The sequence below is a fragment of the Pogona vitticeps genome, chromosome 9 (genome assembly GCF_051106095.1).
Source record: "Pogona vitticeps strain Pit_001003342236 chromosome 9, PviZW2.1, whole genome shotgun sequence".
Taxonomy (NCBI): Eukaryota; Metazoa; Chordata; class Lepidosauria; order Squamata; family Agamidae; genus Pogona; species Pogona vitticeps.
In genome coordinates this window covers 3,118,920-3,139,914 of record NC_135791.1, presented here as the reverse complement: position 1 = coordinate 3,139,914, position 20,995 = coordinate 3,118,920, and the positions used below count along the sequence as shown (strand labels likewise).

General features: G+C 46.7%; 1 protein-coding gene across 1 annotated transcript in view; it reads right to left on the bottom strand.

Annotated features, from left to right (window-relative positions):
• Positions 1-1,450: 1,450 nt before the first annotated feature.
• The window catches only part of TFAP2E (transcription factor AP-2 epsilon), a 57,554-nt gene continuing 38,009 nt past the window's right edge, over positions 1,451-20,995 (bottom strand). The window contains exons 4-7 of the mRNA XM_020812947.3: positions 10,631-10,859; positions 9,061-9,179; positions 6,428-6,569; positions 1,451-3,855 (exon numbers count right to left, since the gene is read on the bottom strand). Coding sequence (XP_020668606.2) covers positions 3,567-3,855; positions 6,428-6,569; positions 9,061-9,179; positions 10,631-10,859 — 779 coding nt within the window. The 3' untranslated portion in view covers positions 1,451-3,566. The remainder of the gene's footprint in view (positions 3,856-6,427; positions 6,570-9,060; positions 9,180-10,630; positions 10,860-20,995) is intronic.

Below are 20,995 nucleotides of genomic sequence, written 5' to 3'. Positions count from 1 at the left end.
AATCCCAGAAACTGACTCCTTTTTTGTTGTTGTTGTCAGTTAACCACTTTTCACCCAAAAGACAAAAAAAATTATCCAGGCTGCTTTTGAACATGTTCTCTAGCTATAATAATCTTAGAACCATGAAGCTCGAAGGGACCCTTTGGATCATTGAGTCCGGCCCCTGTCATGGAGGCCCAGTGCGGGAATCGAACTCCCAGCCTCTGGTTCTGCAGCCAGATGCCTAAAACACTGAGCTATCCAGCAGTCCTACTGCCTGGAGCCACAAAGTAACCAAAATGCCTAGAAGTAGTGTGCTCAAGAAGGTACCTTGTAGACCATCTTGACTGCTGTCCTTGTTGTCGACAACATTCAAGCTGCCCTTGGCTCGGTAAAGCTTGCCATCCTTTTTCTTGCTGGCATCATGGGCATGTTATTGTCCACCAATATTGGACCATTTCCTGGCATTCTGAATCATGGATACAGAAGCACATTGACCGCATTCAAAAACTTCTGGTTTATGAAGAATTGAATCATTTGTTATAGGTAAATTACGTAACTAATAGAAATTACCAGGGAGAAATAGGCAGATAAATGAGCTGCGGGGAAAACTAACGCCAGTCTCCTGGACCTATTCTGCACATTCACCAACAGGTGTTCTGTGTAATGTTTGTGCAAGGGGAAAATCCTACCAAGAGCAATCGGTCAGCGGCTGGCTTTCCACCAGCCCACAAGAGATTTCAAGGAGCAGAGTGGCTGATTGATCCTTGGATCTCCAGCGGTCAACAGAGTTCTATACTGTGGCATTTGTGGTTCCCTGGGCATATTTGTCACCCACCCATGACAGCTGAATGGCTCTTCACACCCACCATTAAGGGGACTGCCTTGCAGGCACATTTTGCCTTTCTATTCCATTTCCCATCGTCCTCTCTCCCACTTGCGCAGAAACATCTGCCTACGGAGGCTGCCCTCCATATATCTGAGGGGCTGCAGACCACGAAATCTTATGCTAAAGAAAACGAATTCCTTGGAGGACTCATTGTTTTGATTTCTAAACCTTCTTGCAACTTCCTTCTTCTGAACTCGAGATGAAATTGCTTATTGCATATGTTGCCAAAATGCCCTCTGCCTAATGATCTGTCACAACCGACTGCACCGACATACAGTGCAGGAAATTCTACAGGACTGGGGTGATCTGATACACTTTAAAAAAAAATGACCACATAATGTAAAAGCAAATGTGAATCAGCGTGGATTCCTCACCCCATCCCAAATCCATAGCTTTTTTTGCTTTGCTGCTCAGGCTTCTAAAAACAACCCCTGATCCATTCACATTGGGGCAGGTGGTGTGATCGCTTGAGTTGATGCAGAAAACAGTGGTCCTATGTGGACACCACTCTCGGCTGATCTCTTCCAGGCGGAGAAATGTCATTTCTTACAACCCAAACAACTCTGTGCCAGTGCTAATATGCTAGAACCTCTAGACTCTAAAGAAGAAATAAAGAACAAAAAAAAAATCCCGAGAGGAGGAAATTGCCCCATGACTCTTATTTAGAGCTTATTAAGGCCGTTCTCCTGTAGACGCACCTTTTGCAAATCAGGGCTAACAAGCTGTAAACAAGTCTGTTGAATCCATTTCCCTCTCTTCCTGTGTGGCCAGTGAACTTGAATTTACCCAGCGAAACCTGAATTCCCAGTGTGACTTCACAGCAAGTGAATCTGTATTTTTTTTTACCTGTGTAGTCAATGCCCTTAGTCCACGGTATTCTAGCATGCAAACTGGGATCAGGAGAATGAAATAACTCATTGTTGGGTGGTCGATATAATAAAGGCTCCTAGTGCTTCATGGAGATAAACCCTTTTTCCTTTACGGCTAATCTTCAGAAGACGGGGGCAAACTCATGGATTTTCCAAATATATTCTTTCATATTCATTTACTCCTTCTTGCTCTTTGCTTGTAAGCACCAATGAAGAGGATCAGAAAGATACAGCTCGATACACTGGCAGATACCAGAGAATTTTATTACAGAGACGCGCATCTAAAGATTGCAGACATTTTTACCCTCTGTCCTGCAACAAACAGGGTATATATTTTTTGCCACAAATATCAACTCATCCCAAAGCAACATCCCACCAATGCTTCCCCAATTTCCCTGGATTTTTATGCATTAAACTCCGATCTAACCAATTTGACTTTAGCAGAACCCAACTTTTCCATGGTCCAAAATCATAAACACAGGAAAGGGGGGATTATTCTTTCCAAATAAAAAGAGGGTTTATTAGGATGATGGCTGACATTTTTGTTGTGGTGGCATTGTACATCTATTACGGCTTTTAAAGAGAAACAACACCATGTCCAAAAGGTGAGACCGGGGGAGGGGGGGAGAGAATGATTCAAACTGAGCTAAGTGTCTCTATTCCTTTAATATCACAGGCTCGTGTTCATGTTACCAAATTGTGGGTCCGAAACTTCATTTCTGGAAAAAAAAATCCAAAGATTGATTGATTTTTCTAAAGAAGAAAACGACACTTAAAAAAAAAAAAAGGAGACAGAGAGAGAAATCCCAACTTCATTGGATATAAATAATGTGCACTGAACATTTAAAAACTTTCTGATTTAATTACACATAAATAAATATATACAGATTTCAAAACAGTTCAGTGTGGCCTCCTTCTTGTGCTTTAATCATTTATTAATTTATTATTATTTATTCATTATTTAATATTTATCATCGCTTTCATTTTCAGAACTTGGGAGGGAAGGCAGGTGGCTGTATAATCTCACTAAATCGGGGGGGGGGGGGACTCACACTTGGCTAGAAAGGAGGATTTGCAGAAATTTATGCTCCTTTTGTGGGAGAGCAGCCGGGACGTACAAAGGGGTGTAGAGGGTCCCCCCGAGTCAATCACGTGGAGGGACACGTGCAGAGACAACCTCGGTCAAAAAGGTGTAAATGAAGTCAACAGAGTCACAGAGCTGCTCAACGGCGGGGTGTGTGTGCGTGTGGACCCATTCCCTCCTCCCTTGATCGCAGGATCTCCGCGGAGGTGTGTAGGAGTGGAGATCCCCTTCTCTGCCTTGCATCTCCAAGGCCCATCTCATGAAGAAGTGACTACAAAAAAAATAAATCTGCTGGACCGTTGACTGTAGGCAGTTCTTGACTTCACCGAGAGCTCTCAGGCATCTCACTTTTATAGATCTCTTTTCAGGTTTATTGTCCCGGGCTCTTGAAAAAAGAAAACAAGAAAAGGGAAAAAGTCATTGCACATTTAACCTGGCTTCTGGTATCCACGACGGGGAATCTGAACCAGACTGCTCTGGATTCATTTCAATCTCTGTGAGGACCACCTTGACGTTCTCCTCCAAGGTGTTCTCCTCTCTAGGCGTCACTTCTTCTGGACTTGGTTTCAGAAGGACCTCCGTCAGAGTCCGGGAAGCATGGCGCAGGAGGAAAAGCAGGCCTTCTGTGGTTTTCGCTCTCCCGAGAGCTGGCGAAACCGGGCCTTTTCTATCTCATGAACTGGGAAAGTGGGGGGGAAAAGAACCTGTCGGCAGGCCGGGCTGGGGAAACAAGAAGAGGGCTGTGTCATTTCCGGTGCTTCACGTCCTTCTCTGATGTTTTGGTGTCACTGACGGGGTGGCCGTTGCCCGTGCTGTTCATGAACATTTTATCCAGCCCTTTGAGCGATTCCACCAAGTAGTTCTGGAAGGCCGTGAGGGCCGCGCAGATGGCCGGCCCTCCAAAACCGTGCGTTATTAAGCTGAAGTGGGTCAAGCAACTCTGGACCCCGGGTTCTAAGAGGAGCGGCGGGCGGCTGTTGCCAAGCGGCGAGCGATCTTGGGCCATCAGATCGGCAAACTCTTTGCAAATCTGCCTGGAATGCAAAAAAAAAGGGAAGAGAAGGTTTTTATAAAGAAGCCTAGACTCATGGAGGCAGAAGGGGGTCTAGGAGGCCATTGAGCCCCCCCGTTCTCAAGGCTGGCACCCAAATCAAATGGAGATCTGACAGGTGGTCACTGGCTCCATCGTCATACCGCTCAAACAGTCAACAAGTTTTTTCCGGATTGGTGAGAGTAGGGGATCAGCCTTCCCAAACTGATATATTCGCAGTTAAAATTAAACCTGAGATCACTCGGTAATCCACAGGGTTCCTTCCAGCTCTGCCGTCATCATCATCATCATCATTATTCGAAAATAAGGTCATTGTCATCATCATTACACAAAAATACCAAACACAGTCAATCAAAATTATGAAAACATTGACCGGTATTACCGTATTTTTCTGTGTATAAGAGGCCCCCACTTTTCTAATCCAAAATTAAGAAATCTAAGTGGGGATTAGCAAGTATAGGGGGAAAGGGATCAACGCGCTGCAGGATCGCTTTGATCCCTGCTTTCCCCTCCACTTGTTTTTGTTCTCGACTCAGCTTACTTCTTGTGTATAAGACGACCCTCAATTTTTAGTCTAAAGATTTTAGACAACAGTGTAGTCTCATACATGGAAAAATATGGTATATAACATACAGGTTTTAACCTAAAACCTAAGTATCTGTTAAATACTGGCACAGTATGTATCCTGTTCCCAATATTGTCAGGTTGTTGTGGGTTTTTTGTTTTTTTGTTTTTGTTTTTTTTGGTAGCACTGATGGGAAAAAGTAACAAAACACAGAGATCTGGCAATTGAAATATCTCATTTGTGGATGAAACATACCTCAGTAGTCTATATCCTCATCACGGCTTTGGGAACAATATCAAGGTATTTCACACAGTATTCTAATTAGCTCCAGATTCCAGATTCCAGATTATGATTATTACTGTATAACAACATTCAAAATACAACCTTTGATTGCTATTTTATAACAAATACAAGTTTTATCCAAAAACCTAAGCATCAGTTAAATATCAGCGCTGTAAGTATGCTGTTCCTAATACAGTATTGCCATTTTTTGCAGTTCTGATGGTATTATTTCAAAGATCTGCAGCTGATTATATTTTATAAAATTCCTCAGGATTGTTCCCAATGATGATGGGGACCGCTGAAATGTGTTTCATCCACAACTAAGTTATTTCTATTGTCAAGTCTCTGCAGTTTGCCGATTTTTCCAATTCTTTATCTTCAACTCTTGTATCCCCTGGAACTGAAACATCAATGATCCAGACATTTCTTTGGTTTATTATAGTAATGTCTGGTGTATTATGTTCAAGGTTTCAGATTCTGTTTGAATCTGAAAGTAGTATGTATGTCCATATGTAGTTAGTTAGTTAGTTAGTTAGTTAGTTAGTTAGTTAGTTAGTTAGTTAGTTAGTTAGTTAGTTAGTTAGTTAGTTAGTTAGTTAGTTAGTTGAAAAACACACACACACATCTATCTCACTTGCGTTAGTACCACACACTACTCTAGGCAATTTAAATCAAACAAAAAGGAAAATTAACTCATAGGCATAGGCATCCTTCAGTCTCGAGAGACTATGGTAACATGCTCTGAATCGAGGAGTGTCCTCTCCAGAGCATGAAGCCCGGGTAAGGTAATATGGAGGATAGGCTGTTACCCAAGCAGCAAATCCCCCCTCTCCACGTTGCTGAAATGGTCCAATGGAAAGGCAAGAGCCAATACAACTGGTTCCAGCAACGTCGCAGGAGTTGGCAGAACGACACATGCTGCCTTCGGGACTCCAGCTCCGGATTTTGCCTCGAGGTTAACTCCTGAAGCCTTTTCCATGAGTGGATATAGCCACAAGGCAGTGGAGGTTTGAAATCGGAGTTTTCCTTCTCCGAGATGGGCTGCCTTCCATGGCTGACGAGCCCCACCTACCCGGCATGCTCTTTAATAGTGCAAAAGTATGATCTGATCCTTAAAACTTACTCGTAAATGCACTGCATAAACCCAAGATTAAACTAAAATATATGACTACAAATACAAATAACAAATCAATGAACAGGAGGAGTTTTCGCTTCCCTCATGAATGTGAGAGGAGGCAAGATATTGTCCTAATACAGAGTTTCTGTATTTTGGGCAAAATGTTCCTGCAAACCCCCTTTCTTTTGAACAGCAAAGCACATACATACAGTGACCACTAGAGGAGGTCATTGATAAAAAACTTGATCAAAAAGATAGGAGCAACCCATCCGCAGCCTGCCATTTCTCAAAGTCCATGTGAGATAAGGCAGGAGCTTTCATGGTTCAGATGCTGACATTTCAACGTCTAATTACTAAGGGTTTTGTATTTTTTAAAAAATCTGTACTTCTTCCCTGTCCCCTCAGCTGTGCGGTCTCCAGACTCATGAAGAGCCCTGCTGGATTCAAAAGCTTGCCTGCTTGTTAAATTTTAGTGATCCTGTAAACCCAAACCTAGTTGGGTGTTGAACAAAGTGTTAATTTAATAAAGTGTTTTATATTTTCACAGAGACTCTCCTTCCAATGTAAAAGGGACACGAGGTGCTCACTCACTTAGTTGCCAGTAGCATGTTTTTCCGGGCATGGAGCTCGCTGGGGTCTGCATGCTGGCGACACAGATATTCTGCTGCCGTCTTTGCTGGAAACTCTGTTTCGCACACATAACCAAAATCTCGGGCGAGATGGACAGCTTCTCCTGCAAAACAAATGTACTGGTGAGAAGGAACGTATGGCCTTGTCTACTGCAGGCTGAGATATATCGATGCTCTATTTACACTAAGTACACTTATTTTAAACTTCAAAGGGGTTTGGTCCCAGGTAAGTGTGCGCAGGTTGGCAGCCGTAATGATTCCTGTTAAGCAAATTGTTTTCTTCCTGATCTTTCAATGCAACATAACGGCTGAATTAGATAAATTGCAGGCAATAAATGTTTTCCCTCCAAAGACTCAGTCCTTCAAAGCTGCTGTGTTCGAATCACCAAAATGTTGTCAATTTATCAAAGAATAAATTCTGAATCTACGATGTTTCACACCAGTTAAGACACATATCTAACTTGTCTTCAGGGCTGACCAGAAGGTTTACAGGGGTTGAGATGGGTAGAGGAGCCTCATCAATAAGGGGAAAGACTGAGGATGGGGGACTCCAGGAAGATAGAGGCATGGTGTGAGAACTTTGCAATCTGTCCCTCTAACTTCTACCCTAGACGTTAGTATTCTTGTGTTGTGTTTTGTTACGTTCTGTTCCGCGTAGGGGGATCTTGATTTGGGTTTTTTTACATTGCAACTCCCAGAATTCTCCACCGCTGGCGACATTCCGACGTGGCAGGGATAAATCTAGGCATCCATGAGAACTAGAAAGTTGACGGTTTCCTTTAGCATGGGCTCAGAACAAGGGGAAACAAATAGAGCACGCCCAGCTTCCCTCAAAGAGGGTGCAAGCCACAACGTGGCAAGTAGATTAATACGCAGGGGGACTCGTGGTCTAATCCAGCACGCGGCAGGGGAGCGGAGATGAATTAACTGCCTGTCCAACCTGGGTTTTCAGGAGCCAGGCCTGATCGATGGTCATCAGCTCTGATTACTTCCACTGGGTTGCCTGAAGATGGATCAATTTCAGCAACGAGAGGGCTTTTCCATGGAATGATGGATGCCCGGCCTGAGTTCTCTGTGCCCTAAGGAGGCCTCGGTGCTGTGCAGAGGCACCGCATAGACAGGGTTGTATCTGCGTCCCCCTTAATTGTGCCTTTGTCCATGTGAAAAGCCATCAGATGCCCTCTCTTCCTGTGGCTTAAGCGAGGCAGCCCGCCTTTGAAAAGACATGAGTCCGAGGTCTAGCTGGCTTTGCTGCACAGCGGAAAAACAAGGTCACATTCAAATGAGGAGAGGGCTGCTGTGCGAGGCGGAACGTCTGCTTTGTTCGGATTTTATGATATTCTCTGCCTGCCTGACGTGGTCGAGTGCTGTGCCTCTGACGGCTACATTAAAAGAAACACTTTGGAGACTGGGAACATGGGGGAAAGAAACATAACTACATGGGTGTTGATTATATTCATGGAGATAAATGTTTGGAGGCTGCAGGAAGATACAGAAAAAGGTTTCGAAAGAGGTTATAAAGATCCGATTGTGGGTCTGCTGTTTTGTTGAACTAAGATGGAGAAACAAGAAGCAGCAGGAAGTGACCTCAAAGAAAGACAGAAGGAAGGAAGCCTAGGAATACCAATCTGTATGTAGATTCAAAGAAGACAAGATGGGGAGGAAAGGTTGCCTCATTGGTTCAGATCACTTGCCACATTTTTGGCACTCTACCCCAACATGGTTTGCATAGAGAAGGGTACCTGATTTGATCCCCACTGTTTATAGGGTCCAGATAAATTTCATAATACGGGAAAAATAATTCTGCCCAACATTATGGAGGGCTGCTGCTGGCCAGAGTAGACACCCATGGGCTAAATGAACACACAGATCACCTCCTCCTTTTAAGAATAACTAGAATGCAGGCACAGCTCAGAGGCCAGTGACTCCAGTTTTGTAGAGACGGAGACTCCACTTTGGGTTTTAATCTGAACTTGATGGGAGCCATCCATGGTCCCAAGCCCCTGTGAAACAGGTGTCATCAGCTCCCACTGGCCCCTGTGTGCTGCCTAGAGATGACCCAATGCAGTTTTTTTTTTTCCAGCAGTGCGGTGTGAGTGATGTACTTCCCCATCTGTTTTTCAACACCAAAACAAACAGCCGCTGGGTCTAAACAGGAGAGTGTGCCACGGGAATCAAGAACAACTTTCCTGTTTGTCATCATGGCTTTTGGGCCTCGTTTTAGGCCTAGGTGGGGCCACCTGGCTGGACCGATCAACAAGTTAGGCTCTGGAGCCAGAGGGTGGGAGTTCGATTCCCCACTGGACTTCCCAGGACAAGAGCCAGCCTGTTGAGCCTTGGGCAAGCAGCACACTCAGTCCCGAGGTGATCCCCGGAAGAAGGGAAACCATTTCTGAGTAGACCCCACCAAAGACAGAATTGACTTGATAGCAATTAGATGGGGCCACCCTTCCGACAGAGGGCTGCCCTCTACAGAGAAGGACCACTGGGCCCTCGTTGTCATTTCCCGGGTCAAGCAAGGATATTTTGTGCAAGAGATGCACCCTAGATTTCCACAAGAAACCCCACATCATTCCACACCCAGAGAAATCTTACCTTCCACTAGCGAGGTTAGTAAGGTGACATTCGCGGCCTTGCGCCTCCCTGCCGGGAGATTTAATCCGATCTTCTCCAGCCTTTCCCTTAAACATCGTCCACCGTTTTTAGACTTCGCTCTGGAAAAAGAAACAACAGAGGATGAATATTTATTTATTGGGCTTCTAAACTGCCCATCTGACCCACGGCGTACAGCAGTAAAAAAATACGAACATATAAACAGAGACATATGATTCAACAGACCCAATTACAATTAATTTTAAGACAATCAATATTTCTCTTCCCACTGCTGCTGTGGTTCGAGATAGCAAATAGTTATTGAATTCAATTGGGTTTTAGGTTCCAATGACAGGACATCTCTTCGGCAGAATAGCTGTGTCTGTGTACCTTCTTTAATTGCCCTCCCCCCCCCCCAAAATGAGGATATTTTGACAAATCTGTCTGAGATCTAGATACTAGTTTTCCGAAGTGTCAGTAAAATGCTCGGGGGGGATCACACCAATTGGATGGAAAACACAGAAGGTAAAAGCAAAAGAAAAGCATATGGTTTGTTGCCCCATTAAAAGTAAAAGGAGGTTTACACCATGTACATCTTTTTGAATTGCTTATATGCTTTGTTTTATATGTCTGAAATTTGACTGGCCTGATCCTCGCTAGAATGGCCAGGACATCTGGATATTTCATGTCAATAGGTGGGGAATCACCAAAGTTAAAGACAGCAAAAGACAGGAGGGCTTTCCCCACATGAAATCACGGAATCATAAAATACAGTGGTGCCTTGCATAACGGGCGCCCCGTTTAATGACGAATTTGCATAGCGATGAAGAATTTGCGATCGCTTTTGCAATCGCATAATGATGTTTCCTATGGGGGAAAATCACTTTGTGATGATACCCTGTTTCGCTTACTGATCATCGCATAGCGATGATTTTTCCCCAGCTGATCGGTGGTTCCAAAATGGCCGCCGGGTAAAACAGGAACGGATTCTTCGCTTACCAGGCAGCGAAAATGGCTGCCATATGGAGGATTTTCGCTTAAAAGGTAAGTTTTAAGCCCAAGGGGTTTCAATGCATTCCTATGGGCTTTTTAATTTCACATAGAGACGAAATCGCTTTGCAGCGATTTTTGCTGCATGGATTATCGTCGCTATGCGAGGCACCACTATAATTGAGTTGGAAGGGGGCCTTGAAAGCCATCAAGTCCAACCCCCTGCTCAAGGCAGGAATACAAATCACAGATGGCTGCCCATTTTCTCTCTTGAAGGCCTCCAGCGTCGGAGCGCTCCCCACCTCCCAAGGTAACGGGTTCCGTTGTCGTACTGCTCTAACAGTTAAGAAGTATTTCTTGGTATTTAGCTTAAATCTGACTTCCTATCACTTGAGTCCATGATGATGTGTCCTGCACTCTGGGATGATCGAGAACAGACCCTCCCCCTCCTCTGTAGGACTACCTTTTGAGTATTTTTAAAAAATGCTATCATACCATTAACAGCCATTGGGAAAAGAAAGGGAATTACAGAGTGACACGAATTCGTTCCAAACCAATAACGAATCTCTCCTTGGTTTCTCACCTCCGAAGGACTCCGCCCAGCAGAGAGGCGTTGAGACATTCAGGAGGCGAAAGCCGCCTCTGGACTTCGCCCACGGTCACTTTGTATTTTGAAGTGGAGCTGAGGAGGGACAGGCGCCCAGGTACGGAGCAGAAGACTTCGTTCGGATTGGTCACCCCTCCTATCAGGGTGTCTTTGTTCATGGCCAGCGCGGAGAGGGTCGTGCCGTTTGCTTTCGAAGGGATGGGCACTGGCGGGAAGGAAGGAATAGACAAAAGTTTCATGAGGACTAGAGATTTGTTTTCGATTCACATTTATCTAAAGCCTGCAGTTTCTAACAGCAACTCAGAAAGATGGCAATTATGTGCTATCAACTCAATCCTGACCTGATGGTGGATTGCTGACCTCTAAAAGGTCCTGTCAGTAACAGCCCTGCTGAGGCCTTGCAAACTCAAGACCACAGCTTCCTGCTTTTTGAGTCAGTCTATCTCATGTCAGGCCTTCCTCCGTCCCTGCTAACTTTAGCTGGGGAGCAAAGTAGACCTTTGAGTCCAGCTGTTCCAATTTGACACAACTCCGGGAGGCAGTGGAGGACAGGAGGGCCTGGCGTGCTCTCGTCCCTGGGGTCACGAAGAGTCAGACATGACTTAACGACTAAACGACAACGACAACGTTCCAAATACACAACCTGGACTCCAGCTACTGCATCACATTATTTTCACCTTTGAGAAGTTCAAACTGCTAAACCTTCCCAGGAAGTTGTGAAATTTGGTAGCTCAGTATGGCATGCACGAATCACGACTTTTCTGCCCTCTTTGGAGTTAAAGGAAGAAACAAGCGAAACTGGAGCCTCTGTTTGTGCATCGGTTGTGTCCAGTGTGATGGATTTACACCAAGATCTTCCCGGTAATCAGAGTTCATTTTAGCACAAGTTTCTGAAAGCACCCTGAAGCTACAACTGAATTGAGTCTTGGTCACTGGAGTCTCGTCGTTCTTTTTATGGTTTGCTGAGTAACAATTGGTCCAGAAAGAAGGCTCCTTCCAACACCAGGCACCCACCTTAATGGGAGGATGAAGGAACTGCCACTTTTTTAATGAAGGAAACACACATGTCCAAATTGGAAGAGCGGCTTCGGAAATCAATCCGAAGAGGCCGACCGGCGGGAACCCATTAGGACGGTCCGTCACAATCGGCGCATTGTGAGTCCCCAGCTCCCCAAACTTGTTAGCAAAAACTATAAAAAGCCAGCACATGTTACATAAAAACGGCCAACGGTTTTAGGGCGAGAAGATGAAGGCGAGTCAGGGGAGGCTTGGGGGGTCTCGCTCAGCGTGGGATCCCACCGAAAGCTGGCAGAAGGAGCCGAGAGCAGCTGGTAGGCAAGGCTCCCCCCCCTGCATTCAAAGGCCCAAAGAACCAGCTAGCTCTTCCCATTTTGTCTGCATGATCGGTGCCTAAAAAAGAGGGAGGACCCCCAGATGCGCCAAATTTGCTGATGTGGTGCAACAAGGCACAGAAAGCCCCTGGTTCGAATCTCACCTTAGCAACACAGCTCCTTGGAAGGATCTGAGTGTCAGCCCTGCTGGAGCAAAATCGTCGTTGTCGTCTTAGAACTGCAAAGCTGGGAGGGACCCCTAAGGATCATCCAGTCCAGCCCCTGTCAAGGAGGCTCAGTGAGGATTTGAACTCCCAACCTCTGGCTCTGCTGCCAGATGTGTAAACCAGTGGTTCTTAACCTTTGTTACTTGGATGTTTTTGAACTGCAACTCCCAGAAACCCCAGCCAGCACAGTTGGTGGTGAAGGCTTCTGGGAGTTGCAGTCCAAAACTCCTGAGTAACCCAAGGCTAAGAACCAGTGGCGTAAACCACAGATAGGGGCTAAGATTCTAACTATGACTGCAGTTCCAAGTACTACGACAGAACTTTAACCAGCTGCAAATACTTGCAGTGACTTGCAATCCATTCTCAAATAAAAGGTACATCTAAAAGTTCATTTGTTCTACTGTAACACGGCTGCACTCTTGTGCAGCTGTCATGTCCATGATGACCACCTTAGGGTCAGATGTTTTCAGTCGCCACTCAGCACAAAACGAGAAACAAAAGCCCCAGCAGAGAAGTGACTTTCTTAGAGATTTCTTACAGATTTGTTAAAGATTTCTGGCAGAGAAGGAGCTTCCTTAAACGGAAGAGAAACTTAATTTTTAAAGGCAAGTTTGGATGTGAATCCCGGTAAGATCCATACTCCGTTGGCACAACATGATAAAAAGGGTGGTGCTTGAACGAGTGCCTGCACGCATGCACGAGCATCGTTGTGATGATGACATAACAAAGGACAACATCATTCTTCATACAGTTTAGCTTCTCCTAGTTTTCTCACTTTTATAGCCAGAGTATGGCTGGCCCACTTCTCAGGTATCTTTTTTTAAATCGCTGGCCAGCAGTCTGTAGCGTTTTCTGATCTGTCCCTTAAAAGCAGCAAAAGTCTTACTACTTTAGTGATTTTTTTTGCATGGTGGGAACAGAAAGAATGGGGTTTTAAAACTGGCATTTATGATGGCACTGAATGAGAGGCCCCTGGAACTGGAACCAATTACTATTTAAATACAGCATCCCGAGCCCTCGGCTACTGTGGTGATATGCGATGTGCAAGATGCATTTACTATCCTCCTAGCTCAAGGGCAAAGCATCTAGCCCAGGGATGACCCTTGGCTTCCATCCACTGATATTTCAAAGCAAAGCAACTTGCTTGGCAGGGTACACAAAGGCTTCCCTGTTGGAGGAAACAGTTCCCTTCGATCTGACCTGGCCCATCTGGGTGCTTTATGCAACCAGCCGATTTTAAAAAGCGTGAGGTTGCTTAAGGGCGGAGGCTGCCTCTTTCCTTCTGCACCTGAAGAGGGCTCTGAGGCTTCAGGGCTCGTATTCCTGGCTTGATCAACAGGCAGGAATCCAACTTTGGGTTATGAAGTTCCTGACTGGGAGTCCCCAGAGACGCCAGGGATGGCTCAGATTTCCAAACTCTGAGGTCAGAGTCTTTAGGGGCTCATGATGCTTACTTCAAAAGGCAGGAGAGTCATCATCGTCATCGTCATCGTCATCGTCATCATGTCAAATCAAGTCAATTCTGACTTATGGCAACCCCCTTTTCACGATTTCCTAGATATAGAATACCCAGAACTGGTTTCACATTCCCTTCTTTCTGGGACTGGACAGCTGGCCCAAGGCCACCCAGGCTGGCCCTTCTCCCAGGAGGCCCAGTGGGGGGAATCGAACTCCCAACCTCTGACTCCACAGCCGGAGACCTAAGCCATTGAGCTATTGAGCCAGACAAGAAAGCATAGGAACCCCCCAAATTCCTCTTTAGCTTGGATGTAATTTTGGAGCTGGAAAAGAATCCCGTCCTTCCCCAACACCACACGGATGAGCCTTCAAAGTGGTCCTCTCATCTTTCCAGCCAACTGTATGTTATTCTTTTGCAATAGGGGGGAAAGAGAGAGAGGAGGGAGGGAGAGACATCTCTTCATTGCATTGCTCTACCAAAAAGTAGACCTAGGACATGTCGGTCCCCTCCAATGGGGATGCACAACTGGGTTCTGCTAGGGGAAGTTCTACGTGCTACAGCGGTGGAGAAATCTTCATCCAACCTCCCACTTCCAGCTCCTGCTGGAGCAGGCGCCACAGCCAGTGAACTGGGTGGGAAGGAAGGAGAAAGGGGCCGAGAGAAAGACGGTCGGGGTGGGAGAGCAGTACAAGCCGGACCCCGTGCTCCATCTCCCACCGGTGTCCTGAAAGGCCCCGAATGGATCCAGGTTGGCTCAAGTTGTGGCAAAGCCCTTCTTGACAGGTCAAGCAGCTCGACTTGATCTGAACGAGAGGTGTGAAAAGTTACCTTTTTCGGGGATCAGCGTTCTCACAGTCCTGCAGCTCATGACCGCAGATGACCGGGTTTTTCCCAAAATGTAACTTTCCCCCCTCTCTGATCCGAGTCAGCCTGACGTGATCCTAAAATTTGGCCCACCTTTGCTTCTCATTTCTGGTCCAGAGTCCCCAAGGAAGCCGTCGGACCATCTCTTTTGAAAAGGCGTTTCTGTTTTCTTCTTTGAAAAAAGGAGCCCAACCCACTCAGGATTTTCGTTCCTCCTTGGCTCAAGAAATGGGAGGCTTCCCTTCCAGCTTCTGGCCTTCATTAATTCATTTTGACTGAACCGAGGACTGAAAGGAAAGTTTTTCTACCACGGTTGGGAGGGGAGCCTCGTCCATCCGGCCAGCTGTGACGAAAACAACTTACACAACCCGCCGAGTCCACGGACAGCAGTGAGAGGAGGACGGATCCATGACTAATCGCGGCCGCCCATCTGCACCCAGTGAGACAGTCGATTGTGGATTCATGAGCACCTAATGCATAGTGATTTGCGAATTATGAATTCAGGCAGGTTCCCACCCGCAAGGTGCTGGCTTCCGCTCGTTCCCTGCCGTGATTGATTCTACGAGTAGCAGCAAGTGACTCACGCCGTAAGAGCGCCGGGATGCTCCTGGGGGCCGTACCTGACTTTCCAGTGGCCGGTGACACAACCTAGCCTGATTCACACATACGGAAGAACGCAGACCATGAACCAGCGAACACCTGCATGTGTGGATAGGCTGATACAGAGGCAACACCCGTGTGAACTCGAGTTGTTGGCCTAGCCCTGCCCAAACAGCAGAGAAGGCTGAGACATTGGCTGTATCCCATCTCGGCTCTCATCTATGTCAGCTCCTTAGAGGCATCACTAGAGCAGGGCTTTGACCCCGGGCGCTAGAATTTCGAGGGTACAAAGATTTCCTGCTGGAAAGGAATGAACCTGCCCAGCTTACAGATGCTCCTTGCTGGGAAACGGGAAGAACAGAAACCTGCAGGGTCAGTGCAGAATCAATAAGGCTGCTACACATATAGAAAGGGATGTGGTGGTGCTGTGGGCTAAACCGCAGAAGCCTCTGTGCTGCAAGGTCAGAAGACCTGCAGTCACAAGATCGAATCCACGCGACGGAGTGAGCCCCTTTCGCTTGTCCCAGCTCCTGCCAACCTTGTGGTTCGAAAGCATGCAAAATGCAAAATGCGAGTAGATAAATAGGTACCACCATGGTGGGAAGGTCATGGCGGTCTGTGTCTAGTCGCGCTGGCCAGGTGACCACGGAAGATTGTCTTCGGACAAATGCTGGCTCTACGGCTTGGAAACGGGGATGAGCACCGCGCCCTAGAGTCAGACACGACTCGACTAAATGTCAAGGGGAACCTTTACCTTACACATATAGAAATTCCCTGCCTTTCCCCCGTCTTCTTCCTCCTACATATATGAAGCTCACACCTGAATGCGTAGCTGGTGGTGGCAAGAAACAGGGACTTTTCAGCGGTGGCTCCTAAACTGCAGGAGAGATTCTATCATTAACAAGTGTTGGGAACCAGGTTTAGATTCTCTGGTGGAAACCACTGAAGGACCATGGAAAGCCATGAGTCCTTGGGTCCTTCCTCCCCCCCATTCCCGGTTGCGCTCTTTCCCCTCTTGTTTTGTTCATCTTTATTAAAATGTTTATTCCTCTCGTTTCCCTTGAATCACGTTTTTAATTAGACGGCTTCACACGCTCATTAAGCCACCCCATGAATCATACTGGATGGAAATCTGGGGTGTAAATATTTTAAATAAATACACATTCCTTCTTCAGGTCGCAGATCAGGAAGAGAGTGCTGAGCTGGGAGGGACCTGCTCTCCTAAAGTTACACAGTAAGCTCGTTGTAGCTGCCAGGTCTCCTAATTTGCACCCCAGCCCCTCCTTAGCTATGGCACAAGATCACCAGATAGGGATGACTCCTTAGGAAGTGGGGGTGGGTGGACCACACAGCTGGCAAGAGGCGTATAGCACACGCATGGTGTCAAGAAAGGAGATGGGAAAGGAGGAAGTGCAGGGAATATATCCAACTTTGTGATACATACAGTGATCCTAATAAAGTTTTCAAGGTACTTGAGATGTTGGAATGCTTTACTTTTGTCATATCACACTCTCTCCCTATGAATTTCCATGACTGAGTGGGATTTGAACCCAGGTCTCCTGAGTTGTGGTCTGATGCTGTATCCACTAGGCCACACTGGCTGTCCTGGAGGAGGTAAGGTAAAGGTAAAGGTAAAGGTTCCCCTTGACATTTAGTCCAATCATATCTGACTCTAGGGCATGGTGCTCATCCCCGTTTCCAAGCCATAGAGCCAGCGTTTTTCCGAAGATAATTTCCGTGCTCACGTGGCCAGCGGGACTAGACACGGAATGCTGTTACCTTCCCACTGAGGTGATACCTATTTATCTACTTATATTTTTACATGCTTTTGAATGGCTAGATTGGCAGGAGCTGGGACTAGCGATAGGAGCTCCCTCCGTTGCATGGATTCGAACTGCTGGTCTTCCGACCATGCAGCCCAGAGACTTTTGGTTTAACCTGCAGCGCCACCACGTCCCTTCATGGGTACCAGAGGAGGTGCCCATCGGTAAATCAGTTGCAGGGGAGCACAAGACAGAGAATGCTGTTGTATTCATTTCCTGCTTGGGAGGCTTTCCACAGTAAACTGGTTGGCCATCGCATGAGCAGAACGTTGGATTAAATCCAGGGTTCCCAACCGTGGGTCACCAAGGTTGGACTTCGACTCCCAGAAATCCTGGCCAGTACAGCTAGGGGTGAAGGCTCCTGGGAGTTGGAGTCCAAGAACATCTGGAGACTCAAGGCTGGAAACCACTGGATTAGATGGACCATCCATCTGATTCAGTGTGATTCCTTAGACGTCCAGGGCTACCATTTCCACTATAGGAAAGGAGGGACATGTTTCGTCTTGAGTCAGAGTAGGGCTTGACGGAGCCCAGCATTGTCCATATTGACGGTGGTAGCTCCTCCGGGCTCTCAGGCGGGGATCTCCCATGTTCCACCCAGGAGATGAGCAGGATTGAATCCAGGTTCCTCTACCAGGGAACTATGGCTTTCCCAGCATTGGACAGAGTATCAGGGAAGATTAGATGAGTCCGCAGATAATCCTCAGTTTGGGTGTCCCAACCCACTGAAGATACTATGCTTAAGCCTTCATTCATCCTAAGACATACCACAGGCCCTTCTTAACAACTTGGGGCACAGTTAACTCATGATTTGCGAGCCCATGTGTGATGTTGTGGGGCTAGGATTCAGGAAGTCCGGGTCGGCCATTGGACTTCACTGGGCAAGTGGGAATGGTAAACTGCTCCTTGAGCTCCTCACAGACCTCCAAAGCTCTGTTGTTGTTGTTTAGTCGTTAAGTTGTGTCCAGCTCTTTGTGACCCCATGGACCAGAGCGTGCCAGGCCCTCCTGTCTTCCACAGCCTCCCAGAGTTGGGTCAAATTCATGTTGGTCGCTTCGATGACCCTGTCCAGCCATCTCGTCCTCTGTCGTCCCCTTCTCCTCTTGCCCTCACACTTTCCCAACATCAGGGTCTTTTCCGGGGAGTCTTCTCTTCTCATGAGATGGCCAAAGTATTGGAGCCTCAGCCTCAGGATCTGTCCTTCCAGTGGGCACTCAGGGTTGATTTCCTTCCGAATGGAGAGGTTTGTTCTCCTTGCAGTCCAGGGGACTCTCAAGAGCCTCCTCCAGCACCACAATTCAAAAGCATCAATTCTTTGGCGGTCGGCCTTCTTTATGGTCCAGCTCTCACTTCCATACATCGCTACTGGAAAAACCATAGCTTTGGCTCTGTTAGGGCCACCCTAAGTCAACCTGACCCTTCTATAGTAACCAAGTATGATGGGAACCCAACCTTCCCCTCTAGAGCCCTAACCAACGGGGTGGAATAAAAGTGAACATAGAAATAAAATCGCCTGATGTTTTGGCTGAGAGGTGAATTGAACCGGGGTCAAGGGAGGAAAATCAACTGTTGTTTGTTTCCCTTCCTCTCACTGGCTCCATGAGTTGCAGGAAAGGAAAGTTTGAGGAAAGAGTCTGGGGGCTGCTGTCGGTTTGCGGGGCTTGGAAAGCTTCCTCGCTTCTACCCGGAGGCTAAGCTGCCTGCTCCAGCTTGTGTTTTCCTTCCACTCTTTCCTTGCTCATAAACTTTAATCGTTTCTTCATTATGTATGAACAGTTTTCATGCTTCTCCTCGCCAGCTTGCCATACATACCATGTAACTCACGTTTCCTGCACAGATCGAAAGCATTCTGGAGTATCAAACACACCTTCATGCCACGAGTTGGAAAGTTGGCTGATTCCGACCCAGGTCCTCTGCCTTTCTGCTCCAGATTTTTCTACTATAATGGGAATTGGCTCTGCGGTGTCCTAGAAACGGAGTTTTGCATTCCAGATGTGCATATGCAGATGTGTGGGTAGAATCTGGATCCTTCAATATTCAAAAACTAGCTCTGCGTAGGGCCAGCGCTGAACTTTTCTCTCCTATATGTAGTGAGGTCCAGCAACTTGAGGAGCACAAACCGCCCCGCTGGTTTAACATCATCGATTCATCAGAAACTTGGTCATATCCGCCCCTTGCATAATCTCAAAGACGGAAACTATTGCTTCATTCTGTACTTTTCTGGCTCATAACTTATCTTTTGTCCCAATCTTCTACATGAAACTGCCTTTTAATTATATGATACACGCTTTTCTCCTTCTGTTTTGGTCTTTCGTCTCTCGCTTCCCCCTTTTTTTTCTTACTCAAAAGACATACCATTCAAATAAAAGCAAAATGTCGGTGTAAGGAGCGCCGCTTCTGACTCATCGGACACATGGACCTTGACTCAACAACGGAGGATCCATTTTCTAGCTCAAGGGTGAGCGGCTTGTGGATCTCCAGATGTGGGTGGACTAAACACTGCTTTCTTTCTTGACTCAGCTCACCTGCTCCGCGTTCTCCCTGCATGCACTGTTTGCAAAGAAAATCCCAAAAAACAGAACCCCTTGGGGCAACCTGGACCCTTTTAATGGTGGATGGACTCAGATGGGGAGGAAAAGAAGGAAATGTTACATTTGCGGGAATTCTATAAACTTGGGTACAAAATTCCTGCCAGTGCCTTTGTGGGCTTGGGTATTCTGATGAGTGTACTCCTTCTTCCCAAACCAATATTTCAGTTTGTAGGAAATGATGATGATAATAATAATTTACTGTCCAGTCAATTCTGACTTATGGCAACCCTTTCCAGGGTTTTCTAGGTAGAGATTACTCAAAAGTGGTTTCGCATTATCTTCTTCTGGGACGGTGCAGCCAGCCCAAAGCTACCCAGGCTGGCTCTTCTCCCAGGAGGCCCGGTGGGAGAATTGAACTCCCAACCCTAGAGACCCAACCCACTGAGCTATCCCACTGCTGATCAGGAGCGAATGCAGGCTTGGCGGTTCCTTCTGTAGTTCTTAAGCTTCAGCCCTCAAAGAAGAGCATACAGCTGATGAAGCAAATCAGGCTTGGGGGTTTGTAATGAACTAACAAGGAGATGAACCGGTAGATCCGGATTGACTCTGGTCCAACCTTTGATTTACTAAATGGTGGTTCTTGTTTCTTTTAGTAATGCACTTGTTTCTCACTGTACATCCTGGTGTTTACGTCTGTCAGTGTCTCCCAACAGGCACTGCGAGGCAAATTCCTGCTACCGTTACTTCATTGGCTCATCATCCCCACTGCATCTCCGTATTGTCGGTCCACAGACAGACACATTGGCTATGGTGGCAAAGAGTTTTCTGCTCCCAAGGATATCCACTGGACAGATCTCTGTATCTTAGGCTTTGGTGCTGAAATCTTAAAAGAACCGGATGCCACTAATTTGGCTGCCCTTGGAGCAGCCCAAGATATTTTCCTGCCTGTATTCAAAAGACAAAATGGCGTCTTCACCGCAGTTGGCCTACCAGTTTAATCTTACTGCAGTCTGTGCAGGCGTCCTTTAGTCTTGAGAGACTATGGTATCGTGCTCTGTATTGAGGACTTGGAACAGCATCTAGTGTGGCTGAGAAGGCCAATTCGAGAGTGACCATCCCTTCCACATGGAAGACAAATACAATCTGTCCCCTCTCCAGCTCCCTGATTTTGCTGATTTCGAGGCAAAGACTGCCTCTTTGCCTCGGCCTGCTGGACAAGGGCCCCTTCAAATTGGGAGAGGCCATGATGCACTGCCTGCCTCCAGGCTGAAGGCTCAGATGTCAGAGTTTCCCACTGGCTAAGGCCCATTCCTAAGGCCTTCAGATCCCACTTGCAGATCTCCTTGGATCACAGCTGTGGTCTCCCTCTGGGGCGATTTCCCTGCACTAATTCTCCATACAGGAGATCTTTTGGAATCCAACCATCAGCCAGTCTCATGACATGCCCGAGCCAATGTAGACTGTTTCAGTAATGTATACATGCTAAAAATTCCAGCTTGTTCCAGG